Source organism: Phascolarctos cinereus, unplaced genomic scaffold (genome assembly GCF_003287225.1).
Source record: "Phascolarctos cinereus isolate Bilbo 61053 unplaced genomic scaffold, phaCin_HiC Scaffold_5;HRSCAF=322, whole genome shotgun sequence".
Lineage (NCBI taxonomy): Eukaryota > Metazoa > Chordata > Mammalia > Diprotodontia > Phascolarctidae > Phascolarctos > Phascolarctos cinereus.
The window spans coordinates 120,979,738-121,007,664 of record NW_027555958.1 but is presented as its reverse complement, the minus strand read 5'-3'; the positions used below and the strand labels follow the sequence as shown (position 1 = coordinate 121,007,664).

The window sequence follows — 27,927 nt, the reverse complement described above, 5'->3', positions numbered from 1 at the left end:
TCAATGAGTTCATTCTTTAAAATCAAGGGGTTTTTTCAATGAACAAAAATCCATATTCTCTCTTTCATTCACCCCACTCCAAAAAAAAAAAGGAAAGAAAAAAGAAAAAAACCCTTTGTCACAAATATGCATAGTCAAGCAATCCAGATTTCCCTATTGACCATATCTCACCATTTCTTTGTGAGGAAGTCCTCTGGAATTGTAACTGGTCATTGCATTGATCAGAGTTCCCAAGTCTTTCAGAATTGTTTGTCTTATATTGCATTACATTCCCGTACCATAATTTGTTTAGCCTTTCCCTTTTAGATAAGGACTCCTTTAGTTTCCAGTTCCTTCACACACACACACACACACACACACACACACACACACACACACACACACACACCTCCTATAAAAAATTTTGGAGGGCAGAGCCAAGATGGCAGAGTAAAAGCAGTGACTTGCTTAAGCTTTCCCTCAAACCCCTCCAAATACCTGTAAAAAATGGCTCTAAAATTTTTTGTACAGATAAGTGCTTTTTTTATGTATTTAATCTCTTTGGATTTTACATTTTATAGTGGTATTGCTTTGTCAAAGGGTTACAGTTTAGTAACTTCTGAGACTTTGTTCCAAATTGCTTTCCAAAATGGCTTGTTGACCAGTTTTTGGCTCTACCAACAGGACGTTAGTATATTTGTCTTCCCATAACTTCTCCAGCATTTGTCTTTTTCCTTTTTTTGTCAACTTTGCAAATCTGGTAAATGTGAGGCAAATCTTCAAAGCTTCTTTATGTTCATTTATCTAATTATTAGTGAGGCGGATAATTTTTTCATGACCATTGATAGATTGAATTTCTTCCTCTTAAAAGTTCCTGTTCATATCCTTTATCTATTTATCAATTGAAGAATGGCCTTTACTATAATGAATTTGAGTCAATTCCCTATATATCTTAGAAACAAGACCTTTATCCAAGAAACTTGATGCAAAGATGTTTTTCCCCATTCACCTGCTTCATGTCTAATTTGAGCTGCATTGGATTTGTTTGTGCAACAATGTTTTTTTTAATTTTATATAATCAAAATTGTCCATTTGCTTTCTGTAACCTCTCAATCCTCAATTAATTCATTCTCTAATTTCTATTCACAACCATATAGTAACCATGCTACTATAACAACTTTTCCATAAGCAAAGATCAATATTTAACAGTAATTGTTTTTACTTCAGTAAAGAAGTCGTATGAGTCCTTTGCTCCCTCTCTGCCAACTCCTGAAGCTTTCATTCCACCAAAAGGAAGGTTCAGGTCCCTGATGAGCCAACAGTTAGTCCAGACCAATCCTGACTGCAGCTTCTTAGATACTCGCCAGACTCTTCCAACATTGTTAGACCACACAGCTGCTGCTAGGCCATACTTCACATCATTAGCTCTTTCAATCACTTCCTCTTCAGTATCAAAGACAACAACACAAGTAACAGGACCAAATATCTCTTCCTTCATGCAACAGGATTCATCCTTAATATCTGTGATCACAGTGGGAAGCATGAAATAGCCCCCTCTGTTTTTAGATGGGAGGTTCAAATTATCCACACCCTCTCCACACAGAATTCTTGCTCCTTCAGCACAGGCCTTCTTTATATAATTCCTAACCTAAGTAGAAAAAATTCTTAATTAGTTACACTGTCTACTGCTTTCTTCTCTTAACTCCAATCTACCCCCACTGATCAATGTCATTCCACCCAATGAGCTCCTCCCTGAGAAGTCTGTGTTACCAGTAGAAAAATGAACAAGTAGGTGTGAAGACTATGTTTCGAAACCTAGTGGCAGCCATGGAAGCAATCCATGGTGGCCAACCAAAGAAAGAGATTTATTCTTTCATTTATTTCTGATATCTGAGTGATAATTGGCTACAAAAAAAGAATGTCCTTAAGGCCCAAGATTATGATTTTTTTTGTACCCCCTTTGTACCCCTAGCACCTAGGACAGTGTTTCTCACATAAATATTACTTAATAAATATTTGTTCAACTAAATGTTTTGATTTTGTTATTCATTCCACATCCAGGTTTCTAAAAAATTTCTAAAAATACTGCATGGTCGAGGCATAGCCCCGACCCTCCAATAAGCAAAAATCTTTTCCTAGACACTGAACCTAATCTAGCTTGTAGATAGAGAGTGAAAGAGCCTATTTGAAGAAACATCTTAACTCTTTCTGGCTACAGGAAAAAGATTTTAAAACCCCCAAAAGGAAGTAGCTTAGTCAATTAAGCTTTTAAATCTCAAAGCCCTAGTAGATATCTCTTCGGTGATTCAATCACTTCTAAACAAGATGGCTCTCACTCATCACCTATGGACCACAACAATTCAGATGAATGAGGATATTCCTGCAGTTTCCAAATTCCACCTATGGCAGGAGTTCTTAACTTTATTCATATCTTGGGCCCCTTTGGTAGCTTAATGAAGCTGATAGAGCCCTCCTCAGAATGATGTTTTTAAATAGTTGGAAAAAATGCTACATTTCTGTTAGAGGTTAGCAAAATTAAAGATGTAGAGTTTGGGTTTTGTTTGTTTGTTTGTTTGTTTGTTTGTTTGTTTTGTTGTTGTTGTTTTCCCATCAAAGTTCATGAAGAATGGTGTGGTATCAGTAGACTCCAGGTTCAAGAATCCTTCAGCTACAGCTACCTATGGGACAGGAATTTTCTATAAAGCACTTTGGCCGTGGAATTCCCCACCTGCCTTGTCCTAATAGTATTCCAGTTTACTGCTGACCAAGTTGGCTGACAATTGCTCTTTCTTTGCCACATGAAAGGATGGCCTCTTAAGCTGACTTCCTAAGCCTGGTAACTTTTACATAGTGGCTGTTTTAATCCCAGGTTTATTTAATTATTTCTTTTTCATGAACTTTTCACTTTAGACTTGTGTCCAGAGACAAATAAAAAGTAGCAATTGTGCTCTTCAGAGGACATATTTTCTTAAAACTGAATAATAATGAATAAATTTTTCCCACAGTGTGCCATGCTAAGAGCTTTTCTTCTATAAGTCTTTCCAGAACTCTTCACTATACAACTATTTACTTACTTTCTCCAAATGTGCATTGCTTATCAGAGCTCCCATGCTGGTTGTAGGGTCGGAAGGGGGACCAACTTTCCATTTTCTTATGGCTTCAACAAATCTTGCTAAAAATTCCTCATAAATTCTCCTTTGGACAAAGATTCTGCTAGTACAGAGGCAGATTTCACCCTGACAGACAAAGAATATGATAAGAACATAATTCTTTACAGGTCAGCTCAAGCCCTGTCTTCTTCATAAATCCTACACTGATCACCCCAGTCCACAGTAATCTATCCTTCCTATGACAATGTAGAAGACTTGCATTTGTAGCACTTATTTGGCATTTTTTGTACGTTGCTTTATATCATTAGAGGCTGTTTGTGTGTGTATGTGTAGGTGCAGGCATTCCCAGGGCTTCCCAATTAAATTGTAAGCCCTTTGAAGGTAGGCTAACAGTGACTTCCACACAGTGGACACTCAACATATTTGCTGATTTCAGCTCCCTTTTATGTGTTATCTTTCCCTATTAGAACGTAGTCTACTTGAAGGCAGGCGTTGTCTTTCCCTTTGGTTATATTTATATTCCCTGTTCTTGGCACACACTGCCAGGAATACATAGCACACATAGAAGGTACTTAATAAATAGATATTCACTTGTTGACTTAGTAGCTAAAGCAAATCAACACTTAAATCAAGTTATTTTCTTTATCCAGTCAACAATCCTAGCAATCCTATACCTCAGGGAATGAGGTATAGGAAAGAATATATGTAACCTCAACATATACATGTATTTATATACATGCTTATATATATATATATATATATATATATATGCATACACACATATATACACATATGCATACACATACACACACACATATATGTGTGTATGTGTGTGTGTGTGTGTATATATATATATACACACATATATATGTATATATATATATATATGTATATATATGTATATATATATATATACATATATATATATATATATGTGCTATTGTTGCACTAAGCTAGGAATAGAAAAAAACAGCATGGGCCAGTGGAAAGGGGACTGGACTTGGGGAACGGTTGGTTAATAATCCCAGCTCTAATGATTACAGCTTGTGTGACCTTGGGCAAGTCACTTAACCTTTGTACGTCTGTTTTTTCATCTGCAAATTTAAGATAATAATATGTACACTTTTTCACAGGGCTGATGTTGGTAGGGAAGTACTTGGTAAAAGTTACAGGGCTATATAAATGTGAGTTAAAAGAACAACAATAAATATTACTCTGCTTTTATCTCTTGCTTCTGAGAGGAAGATTGTGAGGAAATCAAGGTGAATCATTGCTCTCATTGTTTCAATAAACACAGTCTTGTGCAAATATTTGGCTAGTGTTTTGAATGCTTATTTATTCTTTCCAATGTGTATTTGTACTGGCATTAAAGACTTCAAAATATTTTATAACATCATTGTACATCATAGAATCATGGAACGTAAAAGCTGGAAGAGACCTTAAACATCACCAAGTTCAATCCTCTTTTTACAAATGAGGAAACTGAGGCCTGAGACACCCAGGTTTGAACTTTGGTTTTGACACTTACTGTGTGATCCATGGGCAAATAACTTATAGTCACTGACCCTCAGTTTCCTTGCCTGTAAATTGGGGATAATAATATGGGTACTTTCTACTTCACAGTATTGTGAGAAAAGTACTTTATAATTCATAAAGTACTATATAAATTTATAATTCACAAAGTACTATATAAATAAATTGTTACAGGTGTGTGCTAGAGTGAGTACTAACCCACTCACAAGCACAGATTGTAAAATTTTCAGCATGAGCATTTACACCAAAAAAATTAGCAAATGCTGCAAAATCAGGGCTTGCTTTATTTTTTGTTGTTGATTGTCTAGATTTAAGAAAGTAATGGAGAAAATGTTAATAATGCAGATCAAACTTAAATGGCTGTCATGTACACATTTTCCCTACTCCCACCCCTGGAGAGTCTGTTTTTAAACATTTACTAGCATATCACTGGTTGTAATAATTATCACTATATGAATACAATGGTATGAAGTGCTTGGAAGAAACACAATTTATATAGACTACATCTGCGCAATCAAGACTAGGATGTCCTATACAGAGGTGTCCAACTTGCAGCCCAAGTATAGCTCAAACCAGATTAAAATGTTAGTTTAAACATTAATAAGTAGTAGAGCTGAGATTCAAACCCAGCTCCTCCAACTCCAAATCCAGTACTTTTTCTTCTATAACTCTTTACCTAGCAGCAATGTGATTGAATGGTCCTATTGGCTGAGCGAAATAAACACTATTTCTTTTCACCGTTTTATGGAATTACCCAAACCAACCACTTGTCTTTTTGATATGAACATATAACAACAAAATAAAGAGTTTTTAAAAAGGACTAAAAGGAAAAACAACAGGTCCAAACACCAACACACACACACACACACACACACACACACACACACACACACACACACACTTCCCCTGACCTGATTAGCAAAACTGGATCTGACAGTCGTAGGGATACACTCGCTCAGATTGGCATCATCAAAAATGATGGCAGGATTCTTGCCCCCAAGCTCCAGAGAGAGTTTCTTGCAGTGGGGGGCACTCTTTAGCATGATCCGCTCAGCTGTCAGTGTGCTCCCAGTAAATGAGATCAGTGGAACTTCAGGATGTGACACCAGAGCCTCTCCTACTTTGGACCCAGTTCCAAACACAATATTCACTACACCTGGTGGAACCCCTAAGTGGAAAAAAAAAGCGTTTGTGGTTATTAATTTTCTTTGCCTTAAGGTCTTTAGACCTCCTTCAAGTTAGAGAGCTATTGAGGAAACATTTATTAAGCATCTTTCATGTTCTAGGCTTCTTTATGAAGACAAAAGTAAAATATGTGAGTTCCTTCCCTCAAGGAACTTTCATTCTATCTGGGCCTTTCTATCTTTGGAGCATGTTCAGCCACTGTTCCTAGTGGACGCTTACGTTAAGACTAAGTCTAGTTAGATGTGAGTGAAGGGTTTGTACTCTGTGATGATAAAGAGTCCCCTACTCAGCTGCTGAGCTGGAATTCAGTGGATATAACAAAGATTGACCTTCCTCTCCTACTACTCTTTTCCTTCCTGAGGAAGGAAACAGTGAAGACTCTTCTGAGCTTATCCAGTGTGGGAAAGTTGCTGTCCTATCTCCTATCCAGTCACAAGGGCCTGTGAGTACATCTTGTCTAGGCAATCCTGCCTAGGCAAGGGAAAGGTGAAATGCAAAACTGGCTGATTAGAAGCCTTACAAAAACTGTTTTATGTACTAATGAAGCATAATTACCAGCCTCCCAGTAGACCGTAACCATGGTCACAAATTGTTGGTGAATCCAGTTTAAATCATTCTGTTAATGTACAGAGTGAGTATTTGAGCTTTATCATTATCTTCTGTATAGGAATAAACAACCTGTACTACACTTGAATTATATTGTCCACTGCGTATCTTTTTTGACTTCTCTTTGAGGACACCAGATATGAACCACAATGTAAACTGCAAATAGCATCATCTCTGTGGTGGGTATTTGAAATGGAGCCAATGAGTGTGAGAAAGTGAGTTTAAGCCCTCTCCTCCAGTTAGAGAACGGGCTTCCCCAAGAATAAAAAAAGTATCAGCCTGCATAGTTCATGAGAGAGAGTAGTACAGATCACAGTATAGTCCCTATGCTCCTAGATGGGGTGCCTGTACAATAAGAATATACAAAATAAATCCAAGGTAATTCAGGAGGAGGGTATTAGCTTCACGAAGAAAGAGCATATCATTAAGGAAACCAGGAATTCTATATTGCTAATATAATCAGCCTATTCCAGGAGTTGTGATATGTCCAGATTGATGGTACAGAAGCAACTCCTAGAGCCCCGCTGCTGATACAGACTGAGCCTAAATCTCCCCTATGTTTAAGTAGCTCTTTGAGGGTTTACCTTACAAAGACCATTATTCCACCTCTCCATCATCTGAGTACAAAGGACATTTGGCTTTCCAAGTTGGATACCTGGTGGGGCACAAGTATTCATGCAGTAGGAGAAGACTATCAGTTTCTTCTCTACCCTTGTTCCTACCCTTCAGGCTGCGGCCACCCATTCCAGCTAAGCAATTCTTCACTTCAACTGGGCTTAAGTCAAGTTCATAGAATCACAGAATTTAGAGTTAGAAGGAGTCTCTGAGATCATCTGATCTGCCCTTCACCTCTGATAACTTTGACAAGTGGTCACTGAGCCTTGGCTCTACCTGGGAACCCATGACCTTCTCAGACATCCCATTCCACTTTTTTTTTGGAGAGGGGCAAGGGAGATAATTTATTCTTAAATTTTATTATAAATGTATCAATCATCAACAAACAAAAACATTTCAAAAAACAGAACAAGAAAGATAATCGTATAAGAAATTGAACTTCTATTACATAATTTTTAAAAATAGGTATTACTTCGAACAAGGCCTAACAAAATGGTACTATTTTATGTCCCTTCTTCAATTTCTTTTTGTTTTCCTCCATATATTTAAAAAATATTTTATTCTTTTTTGTTAGTGTATTTCTACCATTGCTAATTCTCTCCCATCCCCAACATTCTACTTTTTGGTACTTCTAATTGTTGAGAAGTTGGATTTTTTTTTTTACATTGATCCTAAATCCGTCTTTCTGCACCTTCCACAAAATGTTCCTAGTTCTTTGCCTCTAGCTCAAGCAGTATCGTCTAACCAACAAAATAGTCCTTAAAATATTGAAAGATAGCTATCATGTTGCCCCTATACCTTCTTGTCTCCAAGCTAAACACCTCCCAAATTCTTCCATTAACCATCCCCAGTAACATAGAGGATGCCTTTTCTTCCTTTAGTGGCCCTGGGAGATGCCTGCAGCACGTTCAGGTACTGAAGAGGTTTGCTAAGTGGAAAGAAGGTCTATCACATTCCTAATTTAGCTAATTATGAAGGCCCATATCTCTCAGCAGCCCCTAGATAGATCTCAAAAACAGGAAGAGAAATGATCCCTAAGTATAAGCATTAAAATAACCAGGGTACTTCATTCTGACCTCTCCATTTGAAAGAGGGTTTTTTTTTAATTTTCTATTAATTTCTAGGGAGAATGAAACATTGGATTAACAAAGTAAATTTTTTGTTCAAACCAATTTCCTTCACTCTATCTTTATTCTGTAAACAGGTATAAAAGTGAGTAAGAGTGTAGTATCTTGGTCTAACCAAAAATACCTGCCATGAATGTAGCACAACCTAAAATAGCAGCAGTAATATGTTATAATGCAAAGAGTTCTGCATCTGGAGTCAGGAAGACTCGGGTTCAAATCTTATCACTGACACCTGTTAGCTATGTATATAGCACATAGATATAGATATAGCACATATCTCTGGGCCTATTATAACATGAGGTACATATGATAGATATTCTAATTGCCACTTTACAGATGTTTCCTCATCTGTAAAGTGGCAATTAGGATATCTGTTGTATGTGTGTCATAGGGTTGTTGTGATAGGTGATGCATTTAAAGTTCTTTGAAAATTTTAAACCTGTATAGGAACATCAGTTATCATCAACAGTGTGAAGGGGCAGCTAGGTGGCACAGTGGATAGAGCACCGGCCCTGAAGTCAGGAGGACCTGAGTTCAAATCCAGCCTCAGACACAACACTTACTAACTGTGTGACTCTGAGCAAGTCAGTTAGCCCCAATTGCCTCACCAAAACAAACAAACAAACAAAAACAACGGTGTGATGCAGTGGAAGTAATAATGTATTTGGAGTCAGAGGACTTGGGTTCAAATCTCAGTTCTGCTATTTATTTCCTGTGTAACATTGGGCAACTGATTTAACTTCTCTGGGACTCAGTTTTCTTTTCTGTAAAGTGAGGAGGTTCAATTGGGGATCTTGAAGGTCCCTTCTAGTTCTAAATTCCATAATTATTATTTCAAGGATGTTGTCTCTTGTACTGTGAGAACGGAAGTATATTGTAAAGATCAGACATAGTTCTTCCTGCCTTGGGGACATGCAGACAAACACACTTAATATTGGCGCAGGCATGGAAATACTTGTCATACTTGCTTGAAGATGAATATTTTTACTCCCAAAGGGATGACTCAGCATTGGCTGGCTAGCCTGCAGCCTGCATGTAGCGATTTGAAGAGTGTACCCTGAAAAGCACCCCCAAAATACTTTTTCCCTGTCACAGTTTATGAAATTCCCAGCATCAGAAATGTATTCTTTTGGGTTAAGGCAGTGCCTCCAAGAGCTCATTTTTACAAATAGAAATGCATGGTTATTAGTCAGTAATCCTTTACCATGAGATAACAGGATTGCCTGGACTGGTTGATAAGAGATTATCAAGTCAGTTACCTAGCAAGGCCCTCAGGGAATGAATGAGGTATAGGAAAGAATATGTGTATCAGGAGGAAGCCAGAAGAAAAATGATGAAATTAGTGGAGTTTGTCTTGATATACTCCCACTTTCCCACCAATCTCTAAGGCCTCTTCTAACTTTCAATGATAAAAGCTTAGGGGTCTGGTTATCTCTTCCAGGAGCACCTACATTTAAACAGGGCATTCTGAAAAAACTTAACACTTTCTAGGGTAAACGTTATAAAACTCCTTCCATGAAATTTCAGAAACTATACTACGTGGTGAAACATATTGGAGGTGTGGACTACCCTGTTTCTTTCAAATCCTATCCAAAATTGATTTTCTAACTTCATCTCCCTTTATAAGGCTGGGCCTGGAGAAAAGGATATGATTATAAACATGAGCTTCTATTAAAATGAAGGCAAACTCATTTGAGGCCATGACAGTAGAAGGCCCTGAATGTTTGAGAATCAGAGTAAGAACACAAGGTATCGGGATCAGGAAGTGGGGTTTAGAGGGAAGAGACTCAATCTACATTATAGAAGGAACAGAAGGAACTCAAACAGTAGGAATAGGGAGACAAAAAGGAGGGGAGAAGGATAAGAAAGTCATAAGAATGTAGAATTGGAGCTGAAAGGACCTTAGAGGCCATTTAATCAAACTCCCTCATTTTCCTGATAAGGAATAATATTTCCCTATTTAAGTGACTTGCCCAAGCAGCACAGCACAGCAGAAAGAGCACTAGAATTGGAGTCTGAGGACCTGGGCTTGAGCCATAGCTCTGCTATCTCTTATTGATGTGACCCTAGGAAAGTCATCTAACTTCCCTGGGCCTCAGTCTCTTCATCCATAAAGTAAGGGAATGAGACTAGATTTCCTCTGAAGTTCCTTCTAGTTCTTGACCTCTGATCCTATCCCAAAGACAAACTGTCCACTTCACAACTTTGCCGAGAGTGGGTCTTGCATTTGAAACCTCAACAGGAGCTTGGGAAGAGTTGAGGTGGCAGTGGGGAGGCAGGCCCCAGGGAGTCTAAAGGGGAAGACTGGGTTGAATGATTTCTAATATTTATAGAAATTTTTAAGAGTAGAAAAGATGAGAGGAATCTCATCTAAGCTGCATGTTTTCCACATGAGGAAAATGAGTTCCTTTTCACCAGTGTGATTGCTTTTTCTTATAGAAAAGCATTAGCATTTTGATGATGTCTCAGTATGGGCTGACGTTAATACTGTTAAGAACTGAATGTTTCTGGATATTCTTTCTGTTCCTGCTCACCATTCTGACCAAACATTGATTGTGTTTTGAAAAGGAGCAGCCCTTTCCCTGGGAAGAAAATTATTCAGGTCATAATCAAAGAAATACAATTTTTATATAGCAGCTCTTAAACCATCAAGTCAAGTCACTTGACAGCCCAGGCTTCTCTAAATAGATGGAGTAGGTGGAGAATAAATGAGATCCTTTACAAGAATCTCACCTTGTAATGCTTCACATAACTTCACAGAACAGAGCATAAATGGAAGAAATGGCCTGAAGGCAGCAATCAGTGAACACACCAGGAAAGGAGGAAAACATTTGGTATTAGCAGCAAGGAATGCATTGAAGGACTGGGACACCCAGACATTAAGTTGGATTTTATTTCTTTGAATTAGGATTTTATCACCAAGGACATGAGCTGAGTTAACTTTACAAAACCAAGAGCCTGAAGCACTCATCCAAGCTAAGTGTGGTCTCTGAAAAGACTAAAATATGACAACCAATCTAGAACTCCTAACACATCATTTATATTCTTCTTATGTACTCAGCATATTCCAATATTATATTTCTCTGTGTGCGAGATATATTTTGGATTATGAACTCCACAAAGCAGGGGTTCAGGGTTTAGTAAAAGTATGGATTATTTTTGTATGTTTGTTGAATACATAGAGTATATGTGTGTTTGTGTATGCACACAATCATATACATATATATGCATATACAAATGCACACATATGACAAGGAAAGAGAGGAGAAGAAAGGGAAAGAGAAAACAGGGAGGGAGATAAAAGAGAAGAGGAATTAAAGAGAGGAGAGAAAGAAAGAGAAAAGGGAGAGAAGTTGAAGAAAGAAGGTAAGGAAGGGGGGAGGAAATAGTTTGACATCATCTTGTGTGAAAATCCTACCTCTATTTGGCTAGTAGACCATATCAAGTCGTTGAGCCCCTCTGTCCTTCAGGTACCTCTCTAAAATTATAACTATTACTATGGCTATTATATTAATATGATTATATTATATTTGAGATAGAATACAGTAGGTGCTGGTTTATGGAAAGAATCTATACCCACTCTGTAGGTAGTGAGTCAAGGAGCACGATGTGAGTGATGGCACAGCCCAACCCATCTAATGATGGAGTACACATCACAAACAAGATATTACCGTCTTCATGGTATGCTTCCTATACTCCAGTCTTCTCCTCCTCTGCTTTCTCTTTCTCCTCCTCCTCCTCCTTCTCTGCCCAGAAATTGAACTCCAATTCCTGAGATGATGGGCTCTGACTGGTAAGCTTTCACTTTATCTAGTCCATACCTAAGCTCACCATGCCACTTCTCAATCATTTCCACACCATGCCACCTATATTCCAGTTTCTTCTTCCTCCTCTTTTTTTTTCTCCTCTTTCCAAAAATTAGACCCATCCCACCAGATCCGAGCCTCTAACTAGTGAACTTTCATCTCATCTACTCTGACAGGCCTAGCCAAATCACGTTTCAGGCATCGGGATGCCATCCTGATTCTCACATTGCTCCTTCCCCACCTCCACATCCATGGAATTTTCAACTTCACCTGTCAAAACAGTAATCAAATCAACACTACTATGTTGACACTCCTCTCTGGCTACCACTCCCCTTTATGTGCTTTCTTTCCCTATTAGAATGGAATCTCCTTGAAGGCCAAAATTGTCTTGCTTGGTTCTATTTATATCTTCAATTCTTAGAAGAGTGAGTGGAATATTCTAAGTAATTAATAAGTGTTTTTATATCCATCTACATGAGTATGTGGTATTATTTTTGTTTTCACCAAGTAGGAATAATTTGTGAACTAGAGTTAAGCTAAAATAGATTTAGACTGAATATTTCAGGAACCATCTGATATCATATTGCACTCTGTTCCCTATCCAAGGTACCGATGTGGCATTTCAGTAGCCTTTTTTCAATATGTAAGTATTGAAACTGTTCTGGCATTTGTGTTGAATGTAAGAGCAATAGGATAGGGGAACCAATAAATTATTAGGGAGCATTGTAAATTAAGATTTCCGTCAATGTACTATTAAGACACACACACACACACACACACACACACACACACACACACACACACAAAAACACCACCACCACTACTGAAACGTCTCTAATAGAATTGGTTTTTATATTAGGCAAAAGATAGGAATAGCAGCAATAATAATACTAATGGCTAGCATTTAAATTTATCTAATGCTTTTAAGGTTTGCATAGCAATTTGCATATTTATCATGTTATTTATTTGCATACATAATTTGCATAATTTGATCCTCACAACAACTCTGTTCAATAGTTATTATTATCTCCATTTTATAGATGAAACTGAGGCTAAGAGATGTAAAGTGCCTTGCCTAGGGTCACAACAAGTTGTAAATATCTGAGGTATGATTTGAACTGCCTTCCTGATTCCAAGTCCAGCACCACTATGCACTGCAGCACTTAGCTGTCTCATGAGTCTATCTGATTTCTTCCCAACACCTTTTGATTCTACTTTCACAATGCCAGTAGTCTCAAGACCTGTAAAATGTGTACTTTGGGGAATCAGCCCTTGTTTGGCATCCCAATTACCTGCTTTATCTAAGAGTTTGCACAGCATCCATGCAGTCACTGATGTCATCTCACTGGGCTTTGCAATCACTGTATTTCCAGCAGCAATAGCTGGAGCAATCTTCCAGGTCAGCAAATAAAGTGGCAAATTCCAAGGGCTAATCAAGCCAGCTAAGAGAGGCAAAAAAAAAGAGAGACAGGGATGACATATCCCAAAGTCATAGTGGGATCTAATTTTCTACAGAACTATAATGTTCCTTTAAGTGACACTTAAAAAAGAAACATATATTTTGTTGTAGAGCAATATGATATAGTAGATTGACTGCTGTTTGGAGACAAATAGACTTCTCTAGGTTCAGATCTCATATACTACATTAGCTGTGGGACTCTCTCTAGGTAAATAAATCACTTCACTTTACTGTGTCTTAAGCAACTCCATAGAACTTACCTATGTGGCCATACTTTGCTGCAAGGAGCAAATCCTTCCCATATTCATGTATCAATTTGATGGAAAACTCTCTAGAATGTATTACACACATAACTGAGTAATTGAGCACCTTCTTAGGGGAGAAGTAGGGAACAAGCACCTATTAAGTGCCTACTACGTTGCCAAAAACAATGTTAAGTGCTTTACAGATACCTCATTTGATTCTTACCACTAACCTGGGAGGTAGGTGCTATCATTTTTCCCATTTTACAGTTGAAAAAAATTATGTAGACAGAGGTTAATTAACTTTCTTTGGATCACAAAGCTGGTGCCTGAAGCTGGATTTGAATGCAGATATTTCTGACTCTAGGCCCAGAACTCTAACCACTGTGATACCTAGCTGCCTCCTTAAACAGAATATATTGAACTTGACATTAGCCTTTTAAAAATTATTTTAAGAAGGGGCTGGAGCCAAGATGGCAGAGGAGAGGCAGCTACCTAGCTGAATTTGCTCAAATTTCCCCACCAAACAACTTTAAAATAATACCTCAAATCAAATTTTGGAGCAGCAGAAAAAACAAAAGGTCAGAAAGAGATACTTTTCTAGTCTAAGCTAACCTAGGAGGTTGACACATATAGCAATAATGATCTCAGACAAAGCAAAAGCAAAAAAATGGGCCAAATTAAAAGAGATAATCAGGGAAGCTACATTTTGATTTTTAAAAAGTATCATAGGCAATGAAGTAACATCGAAAATTTTTATAGCAAGTTTCTCTGATTAAAGCTTCTTTTCTTCAAATATATAGGGAACTGAGTCAAATTTAGAAAAATAAGAGCCATTCCCCAATTGATAAATTGTAAAAGGATATAAATGGGCAATTTTCAGAAGACATCAAAGCTTTATATAATCACATAAAAAAATGCTCTAAATGACTGTTGATTGGAGAAATGCAAATTAAAACAACTCTGAAGTACCATTTCACGGCTACCAGAAATGACAAATGCTGGAAGGGATGAGGAAAAATTGGTACATTAATGCATTGTTGGTAGAGTTGTGAACTGGTCCAATCATTGCAGAGAACAATTTGGAATTATGTCAAAAGAACTATAAAACTATACATATCTTTTGATCCAACAATACCACTACTAGGTCTGTACCCTAAAGAGATCAAAGGAAAAGGAAAAGGACCTATATGTACAAAAATATTTATAATTACTCTTTTTGTGGTGTCAAAGAATTAAAAATTGAAGGAATGCCATCAATTGGTGAATGGCTGAATAAGCTGTGGCATGTGATTATGATGAAGTACTATTATGTTATAAGAAATGATGAGGGGGATGGTTTCAGAAAAACATTGAAACACCTATAAAAACTGATGCAGAGTGAAGTGAACAGAACCAGGAGATCATTGTATATAGTAACAGCAATGTCATAATGATAATCAGCTATGAAAGACTTAGCTACTCTGATCAATGCAATGATTTAAGAAAATTCCTAAGAACTCATTATGAAAAATGCTATCTATCTTCAGAGAAAGAACTGATGAACTCTGATTGTAAATTAAAGTATAGTTTTCTCACGTTATTTTACTTGGGTCTTTTTTGTATGATATGGCTAACATGGAAATATGTTTTGTATGATTTCATGTATGTAATTGATATTATATTGCTTGCCTTCTCAGTGGGTGGGGGAAGGGCAGGAAGCAGAGTGAGATTTGGAACTGAAAATTTTTAAAAAAGAATTAAAAATAAATTAATAACATAAATACATAGTATATACATAAATTGATATATAAATAATATAATAAATAATATAAATTTAAAAATAAAATATTTTATTTTCCTCCAATTACATGTAAAAACAATTTTTGATGTTCACTTTTTTTAACTTTTTAGTTCTAAGTTTATCCCTCCTTCCTTCATTTACCCCCTCCCTGAGACAGTAAGCAGTCTGATATAGGTTATACATGTGCAATCATGTAAAACAATAGAATAAATATTTTTAAAAATTATTTTGGGGCCTTCATTCTGAAAATCTTCCTAATTCTCTTAGAATTAGGATCCTTGAGGTCAGGTACTGTTTTTTGGCTTTTCCTTTATATCTCTAGCATTTAGCACAATGCCTGGCATAGTATAAGTGTTTGTTGATTGATCTTTGAACGTAATATTCAATAATAGTAGGTCCACCTGAGACTATTGAGATTGTCAGACCAACCACAAATGGTACCAGACCACCACTGTTTGTGAACTTCTGTTCTTATTTTTGGATTGTTTATCCTTTCTCCTTCTTCAGCAAGGCTACCATCTTTTACAGCTTTCATTGTGCCTGCCATTCATATCCCCTTTTCCTTTCTTCTAATGAGGTATGGGCTAAGAAACTACAAAACAAAGCTTTTTAAGATTATGTCTATAATAAAAATAATAGGCACCAAGGGGGGGTCTTGTGGGCTTTCTTACAGGCAAAGTACATAGACTTCAATGTGCATAGGTATGGTAATAATCTACTTTAGCAGTTCAGAGGCCTTTCTTTCTCTTCTTTACTAGTATCCAGCTGTGTTCCAGATCATTGGCGCTGCTGGATCCTAGGTAAGGAAGGGGTCACTGCCTATGAATGTGATGTTTGGTGAAGTCCTTACCATGCTCACTCCATCAAGCTTTCTGTAGCCATTCAAGACTCTGAAATCTTACTGGCATTCCTTTCATGAAACATAACAACAGCAAAAATCACTTTATGAAAAACAGAAAGACTGTATTTTATTGCCTGCCCTGTAGCACTTATCACAGGATCAACATACATTTCATACTATTAGAATGGGTATTGGAAATCTGTTCCTCAGGAGATCACAGGATATTAATGAAATATGATATTTCAGCTCCCTCCTCCACAGGAAGTTTGCAGTATCCTTATCATAATGCTTTGTAGCTTTGGCTTATGATACAATGTCCCATTTTCTTCTGTGTCTCCTGTTCTCTTTTATTACCATGACCAAAATTCCATCTACTATAGCAGCTAGGGTTTACAGTGGGCCAAAGCTACTTTTTTTCCCTGAGGAAATAGTGATATCTGGTGGCTGTTTTAGAGTATTGCAAATATTTACGTGGCCAGAAAGGGGCAAATTTTAGGGTGAGGGAAACTAAGAGAGCTTACAAGAGTAAAGAACTACAGTTAAATCAGAGGGAACGCCTAGGATTTGGAGGGACTGCTGAGATCATTCAGAAACTCTGGGTTTTCAAGAAATCAGTTAGTGCCACTGAGGCTGTAAAAGAGAAAAAATGAGTTAGAGTATACTTTCTGAGGTTTGATTTCAGTGACTGTCCCTTCCCACCAGTTCAGAAATACCTACCAATTCCAACAGGACTTCTCACAGTATAGTGCATGCAGCCCATGGAATCCATCTGAGTAGCATCCGTGGTGTGGTGAAGGATTGAGGAGGCAAAAAATCGAAAGTTGTACACAGCCCGTGGAATGTCCACAGTTCTAGCAAATGTGATTGTTTTCCCTGTCAGAGGGAAGCAATTTAAGGCATATAGTTATTTGCAGTGAATTAAAGAAAGGTTCGCTAGGTTTCTGGTCCATATAACACAAGACCATAGATTTAGGGTTGGCAAGAATCTCAGAGGACATCTTATTCCAACACTTTCATTCTGGAGATGAAAAAAACAAAGGCCCAGAAAGTTAAATGATTTCATTCAAAGACACACAGATTAGTAAGTAACAGTTGAAGGATTTGAAACAAATAAATGGGGACACAATATTAAGAACCAAGCTACCACCCTTTGGGGGTAGGGTAGACTCTTGACCTGTGAATTCACTGTGTAGGGAGCTCCCAAGGCAGAAATTCCTTTCACTAATGTAGCTAAGTGGCATAGTGGATAGAGTGCTGGGCCTGGGGTCAAGAAAACCTGAGTTCAAATCCAGCCGCATTTACTATCTGTGTGACATTGTACAAGTCACTTAACCTCTGTTTGCCTCAGTTTCCTCATCTATGAAATGGGGATAAAAATGACACATATCTCTTAGGGTTGTTGTGAACATCAAATGAGATATTTGCAAAGCACTTACCTGGCACATAGTAGGTGCTATGTAAATGCTAGCTACTCTTATTATTAATGCAAATCAGCAATCCCTTGGTAACTTTTGTAATCTTAAGTTGCCTGAGGCATTAAATGACTTGCCCAAGGTTACACAGCCAATATGTGTCAAAGGCAGGATTTGAACCTACATCTTTCTAACACATGGTAGGTACAGTATAAACGCTTATTCTTTTCCCCAAGATGTGTCAGAAGCAGAACTTGAGCCCAGGTCTTTCTGACTCCAAGACTGATCCACTATTCTCCACCTCACACCATCTCTCAACATCCCCTTACTAGTTATCTATTCCCAGTATCTATTGAGATATCCTAGTTTCTTTATTGTTTGCTGAACATAATCCCTGTGGAGAAGAAAATATAAGCATTTAAATTCCAAAATGGGCCCTTGAATAGAACATGGAAATCTACCTGGTTCAAGAACTTGAAAACTTGAATAGGCCATAAGAAGACACATGGGATTAAAGTGGGCCACTCACCATTTGCTTTATGTGTGAACTGAACACGAGTCATAAATACTTAGAATTCAGTATTTCTAGCCTGGCTGAGCCCGAACGCTCCTCCACCCACACACTTTCATTCAATTCAGAATCACCCTTGTCTGTACGTGCCACAAAGAGAAGGAGACAGCAAATATCAAAGTAGTTGAGCCAGCACTACACAAAAGAACCCTTTGAAAGCAAATGATTGTTTATTAAATTTCTACCCTAACACGTGGAAAAAATGATCAAATTCAGACTGTCACAGGAGACCACCAGGATGCTCTCAGGTGAACAAACGCTTGCTGTTACTGGGTCAGACATGGCACACCTCGTGCAGGCTCTTGATTGAACAAAGCCCGTCAGCAGAATTTTTGGTCAGGGATACGTCTGACCTCCATCTTGACAAATGGAACGTAGATGGAGTGTACACAAGCTGTCAGAAGATTTAGAGGTAGAAGAAGCCTTCAAGAAGCCTCTATGCCAATTCCCTCATTTTATAGATAAGGAAAATGAAAGATAAAGGGAGGCATGGCCCAATTAGTCCAATTATGCCGATAATGAATCTCTTGAGCTATTTGGATTCGTACTGTATGATTGGGTTAGAACCAATGTCCATAACTGCAAATACTACAAATTCAAATACATCCAACTACTTAAGGGGATTCATTATTTGTAGCAGAACTGGAATTTGGACCCAGGTCTTCTGCCTTCAACACAGTCTAAATATTCTATGCCCGGAATATGCTTCCTCCTCACTCCCCCCTGCCTCTTAGAATTTCTAGCTTCCTTCAAGCTCAAGTGCTACCTCTTAAACAAGGCCAAAACTATTCCCCCAATTACTTTATATTTAAATATAAATGAATATTTATATATTTAAACAAATAATATAAATAAATATTAAATAAATAAAATTTTAAATGAATATTTGATATTCACTTACTTTTATACATATTGTTTCCCTATAGTGAAATGTAGACTCCTTGAAAGCAATGTGTCCCTACTGCCTGGCACATAGCAGATGCTCAATAAATGTTTGCTGAATGAATGAATGACACCAAATCCAGCACTCTGATTTAAGTTCTATTAATGGAGCATGCTACTCTAATCTGCCTCCCACCATATTGGTTTCTGAATCCTAGTCATCCAGTCGTAATGCATTAGATGCAAAGTGTATATATATATACATGTGATATATATGTATATATATACACATACACATATATACACATGTATGTATATGTGTATATATATATACATACACACACACACTATATCCTCTCTAAAACCTTATCCCTATTTTATTCATTCCTGTTCATCTTTCAGCTCATTCCAATCTGAATTGCCTATCTCCTAAGTCATTCTACTATGTCCTTTGGAGCCCTTCTATATTCTCAACCCACTCCCCTATATCCACGAACATTTCAATTCAACTCAGTTGACTACATGTCCAGTATAAGGCTAGGTGCTAGAGATATAAAGACAAAATGATAATAGTCCTAGCTCTCAAAGAGTTTATATCCAACTAATATTCCATTCAATCAATCAAGTCAAGACAACAAGAATTTATTTAGCTTCCATCATATGCCAGGTTCTATGCAAAATGCTGGGGACACAAAGAAAAGTAAAAATAGCACATGCCCTTCAAAGAGCTCATGATCTAATGGAGTAGACAACATGTAAATAAAGAGATAAATAAATAATAGATGGAAGGCAACCTTAAAAGGTTACATCTTCATTTCCAACCCAGCTCAGCATCGTTTTAGCGTTCTTTGGATTTTTCCATCATGACCCTAGGAATCTCTTCATTGAGAAATATCATCATTCTACAAGATCCAATCAGCCTTGGCACTCACACCTCACCAGTTCCCTCTGCCACTCTGATTGGAGGGCAGAGCCACAAACTTCAAAACCTCCATTTAAGGAGGAGGCCCAGGCCAACCATTTCTTTATTTTCCACTTCCCCTTCTCCTTCCTCCCATCACTTTTTAACTTCCTTTTGTGTACTATTTTCCCACATTAGATTGTAAGCTCCTTGAGGGTAGGGACTATCTTTTTCATACTTCTATCTCCAGAACTTAGCACAGTGCCTGACACATAATAGAAGTTGAATCAATGCTTATTTATTGAATGACTATTTCGACTGATCAGAAACCTGGCTCTCCCTTCAGCATGCTATATTCACTGCAGTCCTCTACTCTGAACAATTATTAATTCACAGAGCCATGAAAGGGTGCCTTATTGGCCTACTCCTTACCCTCCATTGCTGCTTCAAGACCTTTCTTCTATCCCAATCCTCCCTTGAAAAAAAATTATCTTCTTTTCATCTTCTTTCTACTGCTTCTGACCTCTACACCACTTCCCCAACATCTCAGTGACATTAGGGCCTGGTTTACGGTCTTCTCTTCAAGAACGAAGGAAAAGCAACATATCCTGGCATCATTCTTTGAGACTTCAACATTCGTGGTGATAATGCCAATAATAATAATACAAGTGAAATAATAAAAAAAATATTTTTATAACAAATAACAAATAGTATTTCAAAGATATATATGCTTATAGATAGGGGCAGCTAGGTAGTGCTGTTATCCTCATGAGTTCAAATCCAGCTTCGGATACTTACTAGCTGTTATGGATAAACACTGCTACTACTATGAGTAGAAAAATAACTTTGTTTTAATAAATGCTGCTAAAATATGAGTATGAAGAAACATAGCTTTCCAACAGGATTTGAACAGTTTGGGAGAGAAAATGATCGGTGGGGTAGATTTGAGGATTTGGATCTCTTTGTCAACAAGGTAGAGTGATGTCTCCCTTGTATGGGAATAATTTAATGTTATAAAGAGGCAGGGGAAAATAATTTATTTACCCATTTATTTATTTTCTTATTTATTTATTCATTCCTTTGTTCTTTTGTTAAATCATTCATTCATTTGAAGAAATGTGAATATAAAGAAATAGTTTCACAGGCACCAAAAAGATGGAAATCCTTGGAGACTTCAGAGCCAAGGCATGATGGGTACCTCCCCACATATTATAACCAAAGACATTACAACTTTAAAAAGTGAGAAATCATTTAAACATTTGGAGATTGATGTATATTTAAAAAAAAAAAGCTCAGTCTCAGAGTCAGAAGACTGTCGTCTAAATCTAACCCACAGATCACCTAGTATTGGAGAAAGGTGAAGCTTTTTAAGAGCTTTGTTACTCTCCACTCCCACCTCTGGCTTGAGGAGGAAAAGCAGGGAAGGCTTTGACTGGGCTTCGCTATCTGATTGGGTTGGGGCTATGTTGCTTTGCATCCCATTCTGATTGGTCTACATAACTTCTGGGTGAGTGAATAATTGGATGAATTGGTCTGTATAGCCCAGTTTGATGAACTTTGTAGTTTTCTGACTGAAAGAGAACTGCTATTCACATTAATAGCTAGACCTTTTAAGAGGGGGGGTTAATTTAAAGAGTTTATAAAACTTATGTTAAAGAAGAGAAGAGTATTTCTCCAGTTAAAGAATGGGCAAGAATCAACACTGAAGCAGTGAGCAGAGAACCAGTTTCATGTGATGTAAATGTACTCAAATGAGCCAATAATATAAAAAACTGCAGTCCAGAGTTGTCAGTTTTCCATAAGCACTTGAGTTTTCCTACCTCATGTGTTTCCATACCAGGCTTCTATAAATGTATGTCCACTCTTCACCATAACGATTGAGTAGTACATTGATGGATTTTTGCTTGTATTTGTGATGTATTTTATGATTTATGTATTTACTCTGAGCAAGTCATTTGACTTTGCTTCAGTTTCCTCATCTGTAAATGAGCTGGAGAAGGAAATGGTAAACGACTCCGGTATCCTCGCTTAAAAACAAACAAACAAACAAATGGGGTCATGAAGTGTTGGACATGACCAAAAGGACTGAACAACTACAAAATGTTTTTAATATATTAGTACCTATAATATTTTATTTGCCTTATTATTAAGTAAATGGTTATGTTTAAGATCTAAAAGTGTCCTTACTGAGAGTGGCTGGTTGTATAGATAGAAAACGTAATGCATTGAACTTAAGAGCTAGAAAGTGGTAAGGGAAATTTATTTCCCCTCAAACGTGTTATCCCTAGGATTTTGAGGGGGTTGGAATGTAACCAAGTGGTACTGATCTCTGGGAACTTAGACCCACTAGTTTAAGAGCAGCATGGGAAGCAGGTCAGACCCAGAAAGAAGTGAGAATAAATCACTGCTGGTGTACACATTAAAACTCCATTGGATAGGGCCCCACTATATACTGTTTTCTGGTGTTAAATTGTGGGGGCATTGGGATATACTGTTACAATTACAGCAATGTAAACAGAAAGACACCCAAAACTGAACACTGTATAAGTATAAGCCAAGCAATAAGCTTGGCACCAGAGAAGAGTTTATAAGATGTATTACCTTCCACTCATTACAGAGGCAGGGGACTATGAAAGTAGAATATTGCATATACTGTCAGATGCAGTCTGGATAGTTGGTTAGTTTTGCTGAACTATACATTTTTCTTTTTAAAGAAATCTTTATTATAAGGGAAGGTTGACTGAGTTCTGGAACAGGGATAAAAAATCAGTGTTATGTAAAAATAAGAGGTATGTGTAATTTTTTAAAAAAGAATAAGCACGCTTTAAGTTACTATGCACCCAGCTCTGGATTCTCCTGCTCAATGCTCACACCTACATGCTTCTCTCTATGTGATCAAGAACAAATCTGAAAGTTGATGCACTGAGTTTGGTGACACAATGGATTCCAGATTATGATGTGTCACCTCCATTAGAAGTTTGTTCCAAGCCTTCCCCGATGAATGATAAAATTGTAGTATTAATAACCTGGGGTAGGAGTGCAAGGGGCGCAGATTTTTCAGTTGTGAACTCATGATGGAAAGGTCTGCCAGGAGAGAAGTCACCTAAGGAATTCAAGCCATTTGCAAGCTGCCAATTTGAGTTACCTGATCATAAAGGATGTCATAAAATACCTTAAACATGGGATAGTTTTTCTCTAGAGGATCCAACCTATGAATAGAAGATGGTGAGTAGCTCTGGGGGGAAGGGGTGTGCTACAGCTATAAAATGAAACACTTAAACTAGATAGACCAAGTCCCTTCCAAATTTAAATCCTTTCATTCTATGAATAGAAACCAGATTTCCCCAGCAGTGGAACATTTGAAGAAGAGTTTGGTTTACCTTGGTCTTTTGATTCAGCTTGTGCAAAGTCCTCCAGGGATTGTTCCAGCAGATCTGCCAACTTATTCAAGATCTGAGAGCGGTCCTGGGGGCTTGTGGATGACCAATGGGGAAAGGCCCCTCTAGCAGCCGTGACTGCTGCTTCTATCTTTGAAAAGCAAATGGAAGAGTCAGCAAGTTGCTGTTGACTTATTGAGAACTGATATGTTGTGGTAGCATCCACAAGTAGTTCTCCTGGAAGTCCTCTTGAGTAGGTGATATTACCCAGAAAACCTCTTTGAGTAAAGCAAGACTGGTGGATACTCGTAGTTGGATAGATAGTCAAAGAAATAAGAAGCACTGATTTTTGTTTTCTATATTCAAAGATGGTAGAGTGGAAAGTACACTAGATAGAGTCAGTCCTGAGGACTGGTTTTGATTTGGCCATTAGCTAGCTGTGTGATAGTTGACAGGTCACCACATATCTCTGGAGGGCAATTTCTTCATCTGTAAAACAAGGTCGGACATGATCTCTTCCAATTCTAACTTGTATGAGTCTCAGTTCATGCATTATTTGGTTTCTTTAGGCCAACATTTTCTCCCCTTCTTTTTTTTTATTATATATTGTTAAAGGGTGTTCTGGGATGGGTCTGACTTAGGTAGGCTGGCAGGGAAGATATTTGGGGGAAGGGGAAACCTTATAAAGAGTCTTCAAATCACACTGTCTAGGCAGGGAGGTATCTGCACTATCGGTCCTGGCTAGCGACAGACTATTGAGAGGCAGGTAGATTGTGCCCACTGGAAAGGCCATATGTCATCTCATGCTGACAAGACACCAGACAGGATTTGCAGAAAGCAGGACTTTAGGGTTTGAGGCTTCTGAAAAGCAGTGACTTTCAGTATGACTAGGAGGCAATGATGGAGCTCAAAGGCAGATTTCTTTCTTTACCCCCATTTTCCCTCACCTGTGACTGTGGTTCTCAATGGCTGTGTCTTAAACTTCATTAGGTGTGCATTGGAAGTATCATCTCTCCTTCTCATTCCTTCTCTACATACCCCAAGACGTCCACATGCTCCAAACCCCATCCTCAGCTGTAATCTGCTGCTACCTGCCCTTTTCAAGGTCACTTGGAGGTGTAAAACACAACAAAACACACTTCCCTCTGTTATGAGTGGGAAAGTAAAGTAGGAAGAGGCTAAGGAATTGGGGAGGGGAATCCTAAGGCTACAGAAATGGAACTGGAGGCCCTTCACTGTGACTTACTTACTAACCCTCATCCCCCAACTGAGATCTTCAAGATGAGGCTGGATAACCTTGTCTGATACGCTATAATGGGAAGGTTTTTTGTTGTATGACTAGAGGTTTACTAAAGATATTTCCAACCCTCAAAATCTGTAATTCTCTGATTCAGTGTGTTTTGAGCAAAATACAAATAAATAAATTGAAAACCACTTGGCCTAAATCCGATGGTTGAAAGTCTTAAACACAGGTCCCCAAAATAGGCAATACCACCCCCTGAGGGATGCTGGAATGATCCAAGGGGGTCAGTAGTAGCCTTGGGTGCAATTGGGGGGCATTGAATAAAAATAACAGGGCAATGGAAGTACAAAGAAAGAAAATTTTGAAAAACCATTTGTACATTTTTCATCTGTTGTATAAAAGAATTAAAACTGTAGTAATTACATTTTCCAAATAAATACACAAAATGCAAGTTATAACCAATCAGTGGTCAAGTGTGCCAACAAGTCTTAACAAGCAAGTGTTGGCAAGCAAGCATGTCCCACATTGTCAGGAAGTCCAGAATGCATTGACAGGAATATGTGTGTATAAAGACTTGTTTATAATACGATACCATATAGTTTATGATGTAATATTATGTCATCGAAATTTCAATGCAGGAAAAAACCCACAAATGTATAATAAGTTATTAAATTTAAGGGGTGTCAATTTTAAAAACACATTTTACAGTTTTTGAAATGACGCAATCTCAAAAAACTGTTAAAGGGTTAAATAAAGTAGATTTTTGCGGGGAGTGCTGAGTACTTTTTAAAGGGGCAGCAGGCCAAATAAGATTAAGAACCTCTGTCTTAAAATACAGTATCAAGAAATTGAATCCAAACTGGAGTGAAGCATATAACCAGTAAGGGCTAAGACAGAAGAGACTATAATTCACATTTATATAGTGTTTTGAGGCTACTAAGGAAATTTTTCAGAAGATTCTCCAGTTCTGTGGAACATAAATCAGGTCATCACTGACCTAAAGAAACACAGGAGAGGGCAAGTCCAAGACTGTGTCCACTGGTTCATCTGATTGTGAAAAGAATGTTTCTTGTGGGTGACTGGGAAAATGAGTATATATAGTGTGTGTACTAGGAAGCAACTACGGTGCAGTGGAAAGAGGACTGGATTTTAAGTCAGGGCAGAGTTCAAAACCTTGGCTCTGTTACTGGCTGTGTGACCACGGACAGTCTAACCTTTCTCAATCTTTTCTGTAAAATGAGGATGTTGAATTGAATGAACTTTAGTCTCTTCTAGCTCCAAATCAAAATCTATTAACCTCTTAATCTCTGAATTTTAATTATGCTCTAGGGATAGAAAAGATTCCTAAGGACTTATAGCAGATATATAATTCTTTGCCATTAAAAATACCTTGATAAAAGGAGAATGTTGTGGATGTCCCAGTGCTAGGATGACACTTCTCTAGCTCAAGTCAGAATCAAAGTTTTAGTTACAGTTTAACCACCTAACCATTATCTTATTGCTAATATTTAACTACAGGATTGCAAAAGTCTAAAGGTTTAAAATAAAGACAAATAAACAAAACTGGGTAGGACAGTTCTTCAGAACTTCTTCTGAGCTAAAACAGCCATGATATATGACTGCTAGGATTCTACTAGGAGCCAAGGAAATGAAGTTCAAGTCCCAGTTGCCATTTATTAGCCATTTAATCTTGGGCAAGTACTCCCTAAATCTGAATCTTCTCACCTGTATAATAGCTAGCTAATATCTATAATCCTTTCTAGCTCTGAGAATTGTAAAGAACTTCTGCATCCAACACTCAACCACACAAAATGTGACTTCCTTAAAAACAAAAACTGTTCTGCAAAGCTTGAGCTACCAATTAACTGACATTTTATTTCCTTACTACAAATGAAATGTTAAACACATAGCCCGCAGGATAAGAAGAATTATTATCCTTTTCCACACAATAACTGGGAAGGATGCTAAGCCTCTTGAAACTCTCTGCTTAGTAGCTTCGTGGAGTTTAATATTAGGTTTTTAGTGTTTTAACAGCACATATCTTACCAGACTAATTTTCACTCAAAGGTAAAATAAAATTTCCATTTAATTGCTTTACAGTAGTGAAAAAAAGGTTCAGGCTGAATATCACACAGTAGTTACCAGAAACCCAGGTCCCTTTCAACACCAAGCTATGATGCCATGATCATATCTTCGTTTTGTGAAGAAAGAGAAAGTGTGTTGGGAAACCAAACAATATAGCTCCACTTCCAAACAATGGGAAAGCAAATGTAAAGGACAAGAATTCTTCAGAGAATTCCCAGAGAACTAATTTTAAAGAACTTCATTCTTTCAGTCCAGTAACATTTTCTTAGACACCAAATCCAGAGGTGTAGAGAATTTAGGAAATATCCTGTGGGGATCTAACATATTAATGAATCTACCATAATACCTTCAACACTACGATAACTCTAATCAGACACTCCATTTGTGCAAAGAGAAAATAGTAATAGCTAAAAACAACCAAAAAAATAGAAATAGAAAATAAGCGCAATATAACTAAATCGAACTACAAAACTGGGGGGAAAAACCCATATTGGGCTAGCCACTGCTTAGACAATGTTGAAAAAAAGCAGATTGGCTAAGGTTAAGATTAAGATTAGCCAAATTTCTGAGTCATTTTTGACCTCAAAATGGGGTAGAATCTTACATTGCTATTATTTATAATACAATGGACTCAAAAGCTTTGAATCAGCTTCCCAAGACCCATGTAATGTTTTAGCAACTTCCACTTCAGACTCACCATCCTATCTTCCCTTTTTGTTCAGAAAAATGACACCCTCAATTTATCAATGCATTTTAAAAAAAATCAACTCACCTCTTCTTTGCCACTGTCTGGAACTTTGCAATACACCTCTCCTGTAGATGGGTCATAGGAATCTATGTGTAAATTGCAGGGAATAAATTTACCAGCAATAAAGTTTTCCAGTTCCAAAAGGGGCTTCTGTCCTGCCATTTTAACCAACTGCTTTCACTATTTTACAACTCTGCTGACTGAGCTCACACGGCTTTACTTATTCCTCAACTTAAGTCTCCTCCCCTTTTTTACCCATTACTCAATAGCTTAGTTGGCCTATCAAAGACATGTGGGAAAGCAGTAGTCCTTAAAAGAGTTAGATTCTTATGGAAATACCTAACTTCCCAAACTGAGGGTGTTGGGGATCTGAAATGATTATACCTTTTATCATTTTGAAGGGATTTTCCACGTATTGAACT

The 27,927-nt window shown here is 37.6% G+C and overlaps 1 protein-coding gene across 1 annotated transcript; it reads right to left on the bottom strand.

Annotated features, from left to right (window-relative positions):
- Positions 1-515: 515 nt before the first annotated feature.
- On the bottom strand, positions 516-27,711 carry ALDH8A1 (aldehyde dehydrogenase 8 family member A1). The gene is made up of 7 exons (XM_020987107.2): positions 27,530-27,711; positions 23,433-23,580; positions 17,004-17,159; positions 13,254-13,403; positions 5,534-5,790; positions 3,054-3,215; positions 516-1,627 (listed from the first exon to the last, which is right to left on the bottom strand). The coding sequence occupies exons 1-7, from the start codon at positions 27,665-27,667 to the stop codon at positions 1,175-1,177; spliced, it is 1,464 nt and encodes a 487-aa protein (XP_020842766.1). The 5' UTR covers positions 27,668-27,711; the 3' UTR covers positions 516-1,174.
- Positions 27,712-27,927: the final 216 nt, after the last annotated feature.

Excerpts from the sequence above, each read along its gene's own strand:
- ALDH8A1 (XM_020987107.2), bottom strand. The coding sequence starts at position 27,667 with ATGGCAGGACAGAAGCCCCTTTTGGAACTGGAAAACTTTATTGCTGGT. Across the intron at positions 13,404-17,003 it reads GAGAAGTCCTGTTGGAATTG|CTGGCTTGATTAGCCCTTGG; the intron begins GTAGGTATTTCT and ends TGCCTCTCTTAG. Across the intron at positions 1,628-3,053 it reads GCAATGCACATTTGGAGAAA|GTTAGGAATTATATAAAGAA; the intron begins GTAAGTAAATAG and ends TTTTCTACTTAG.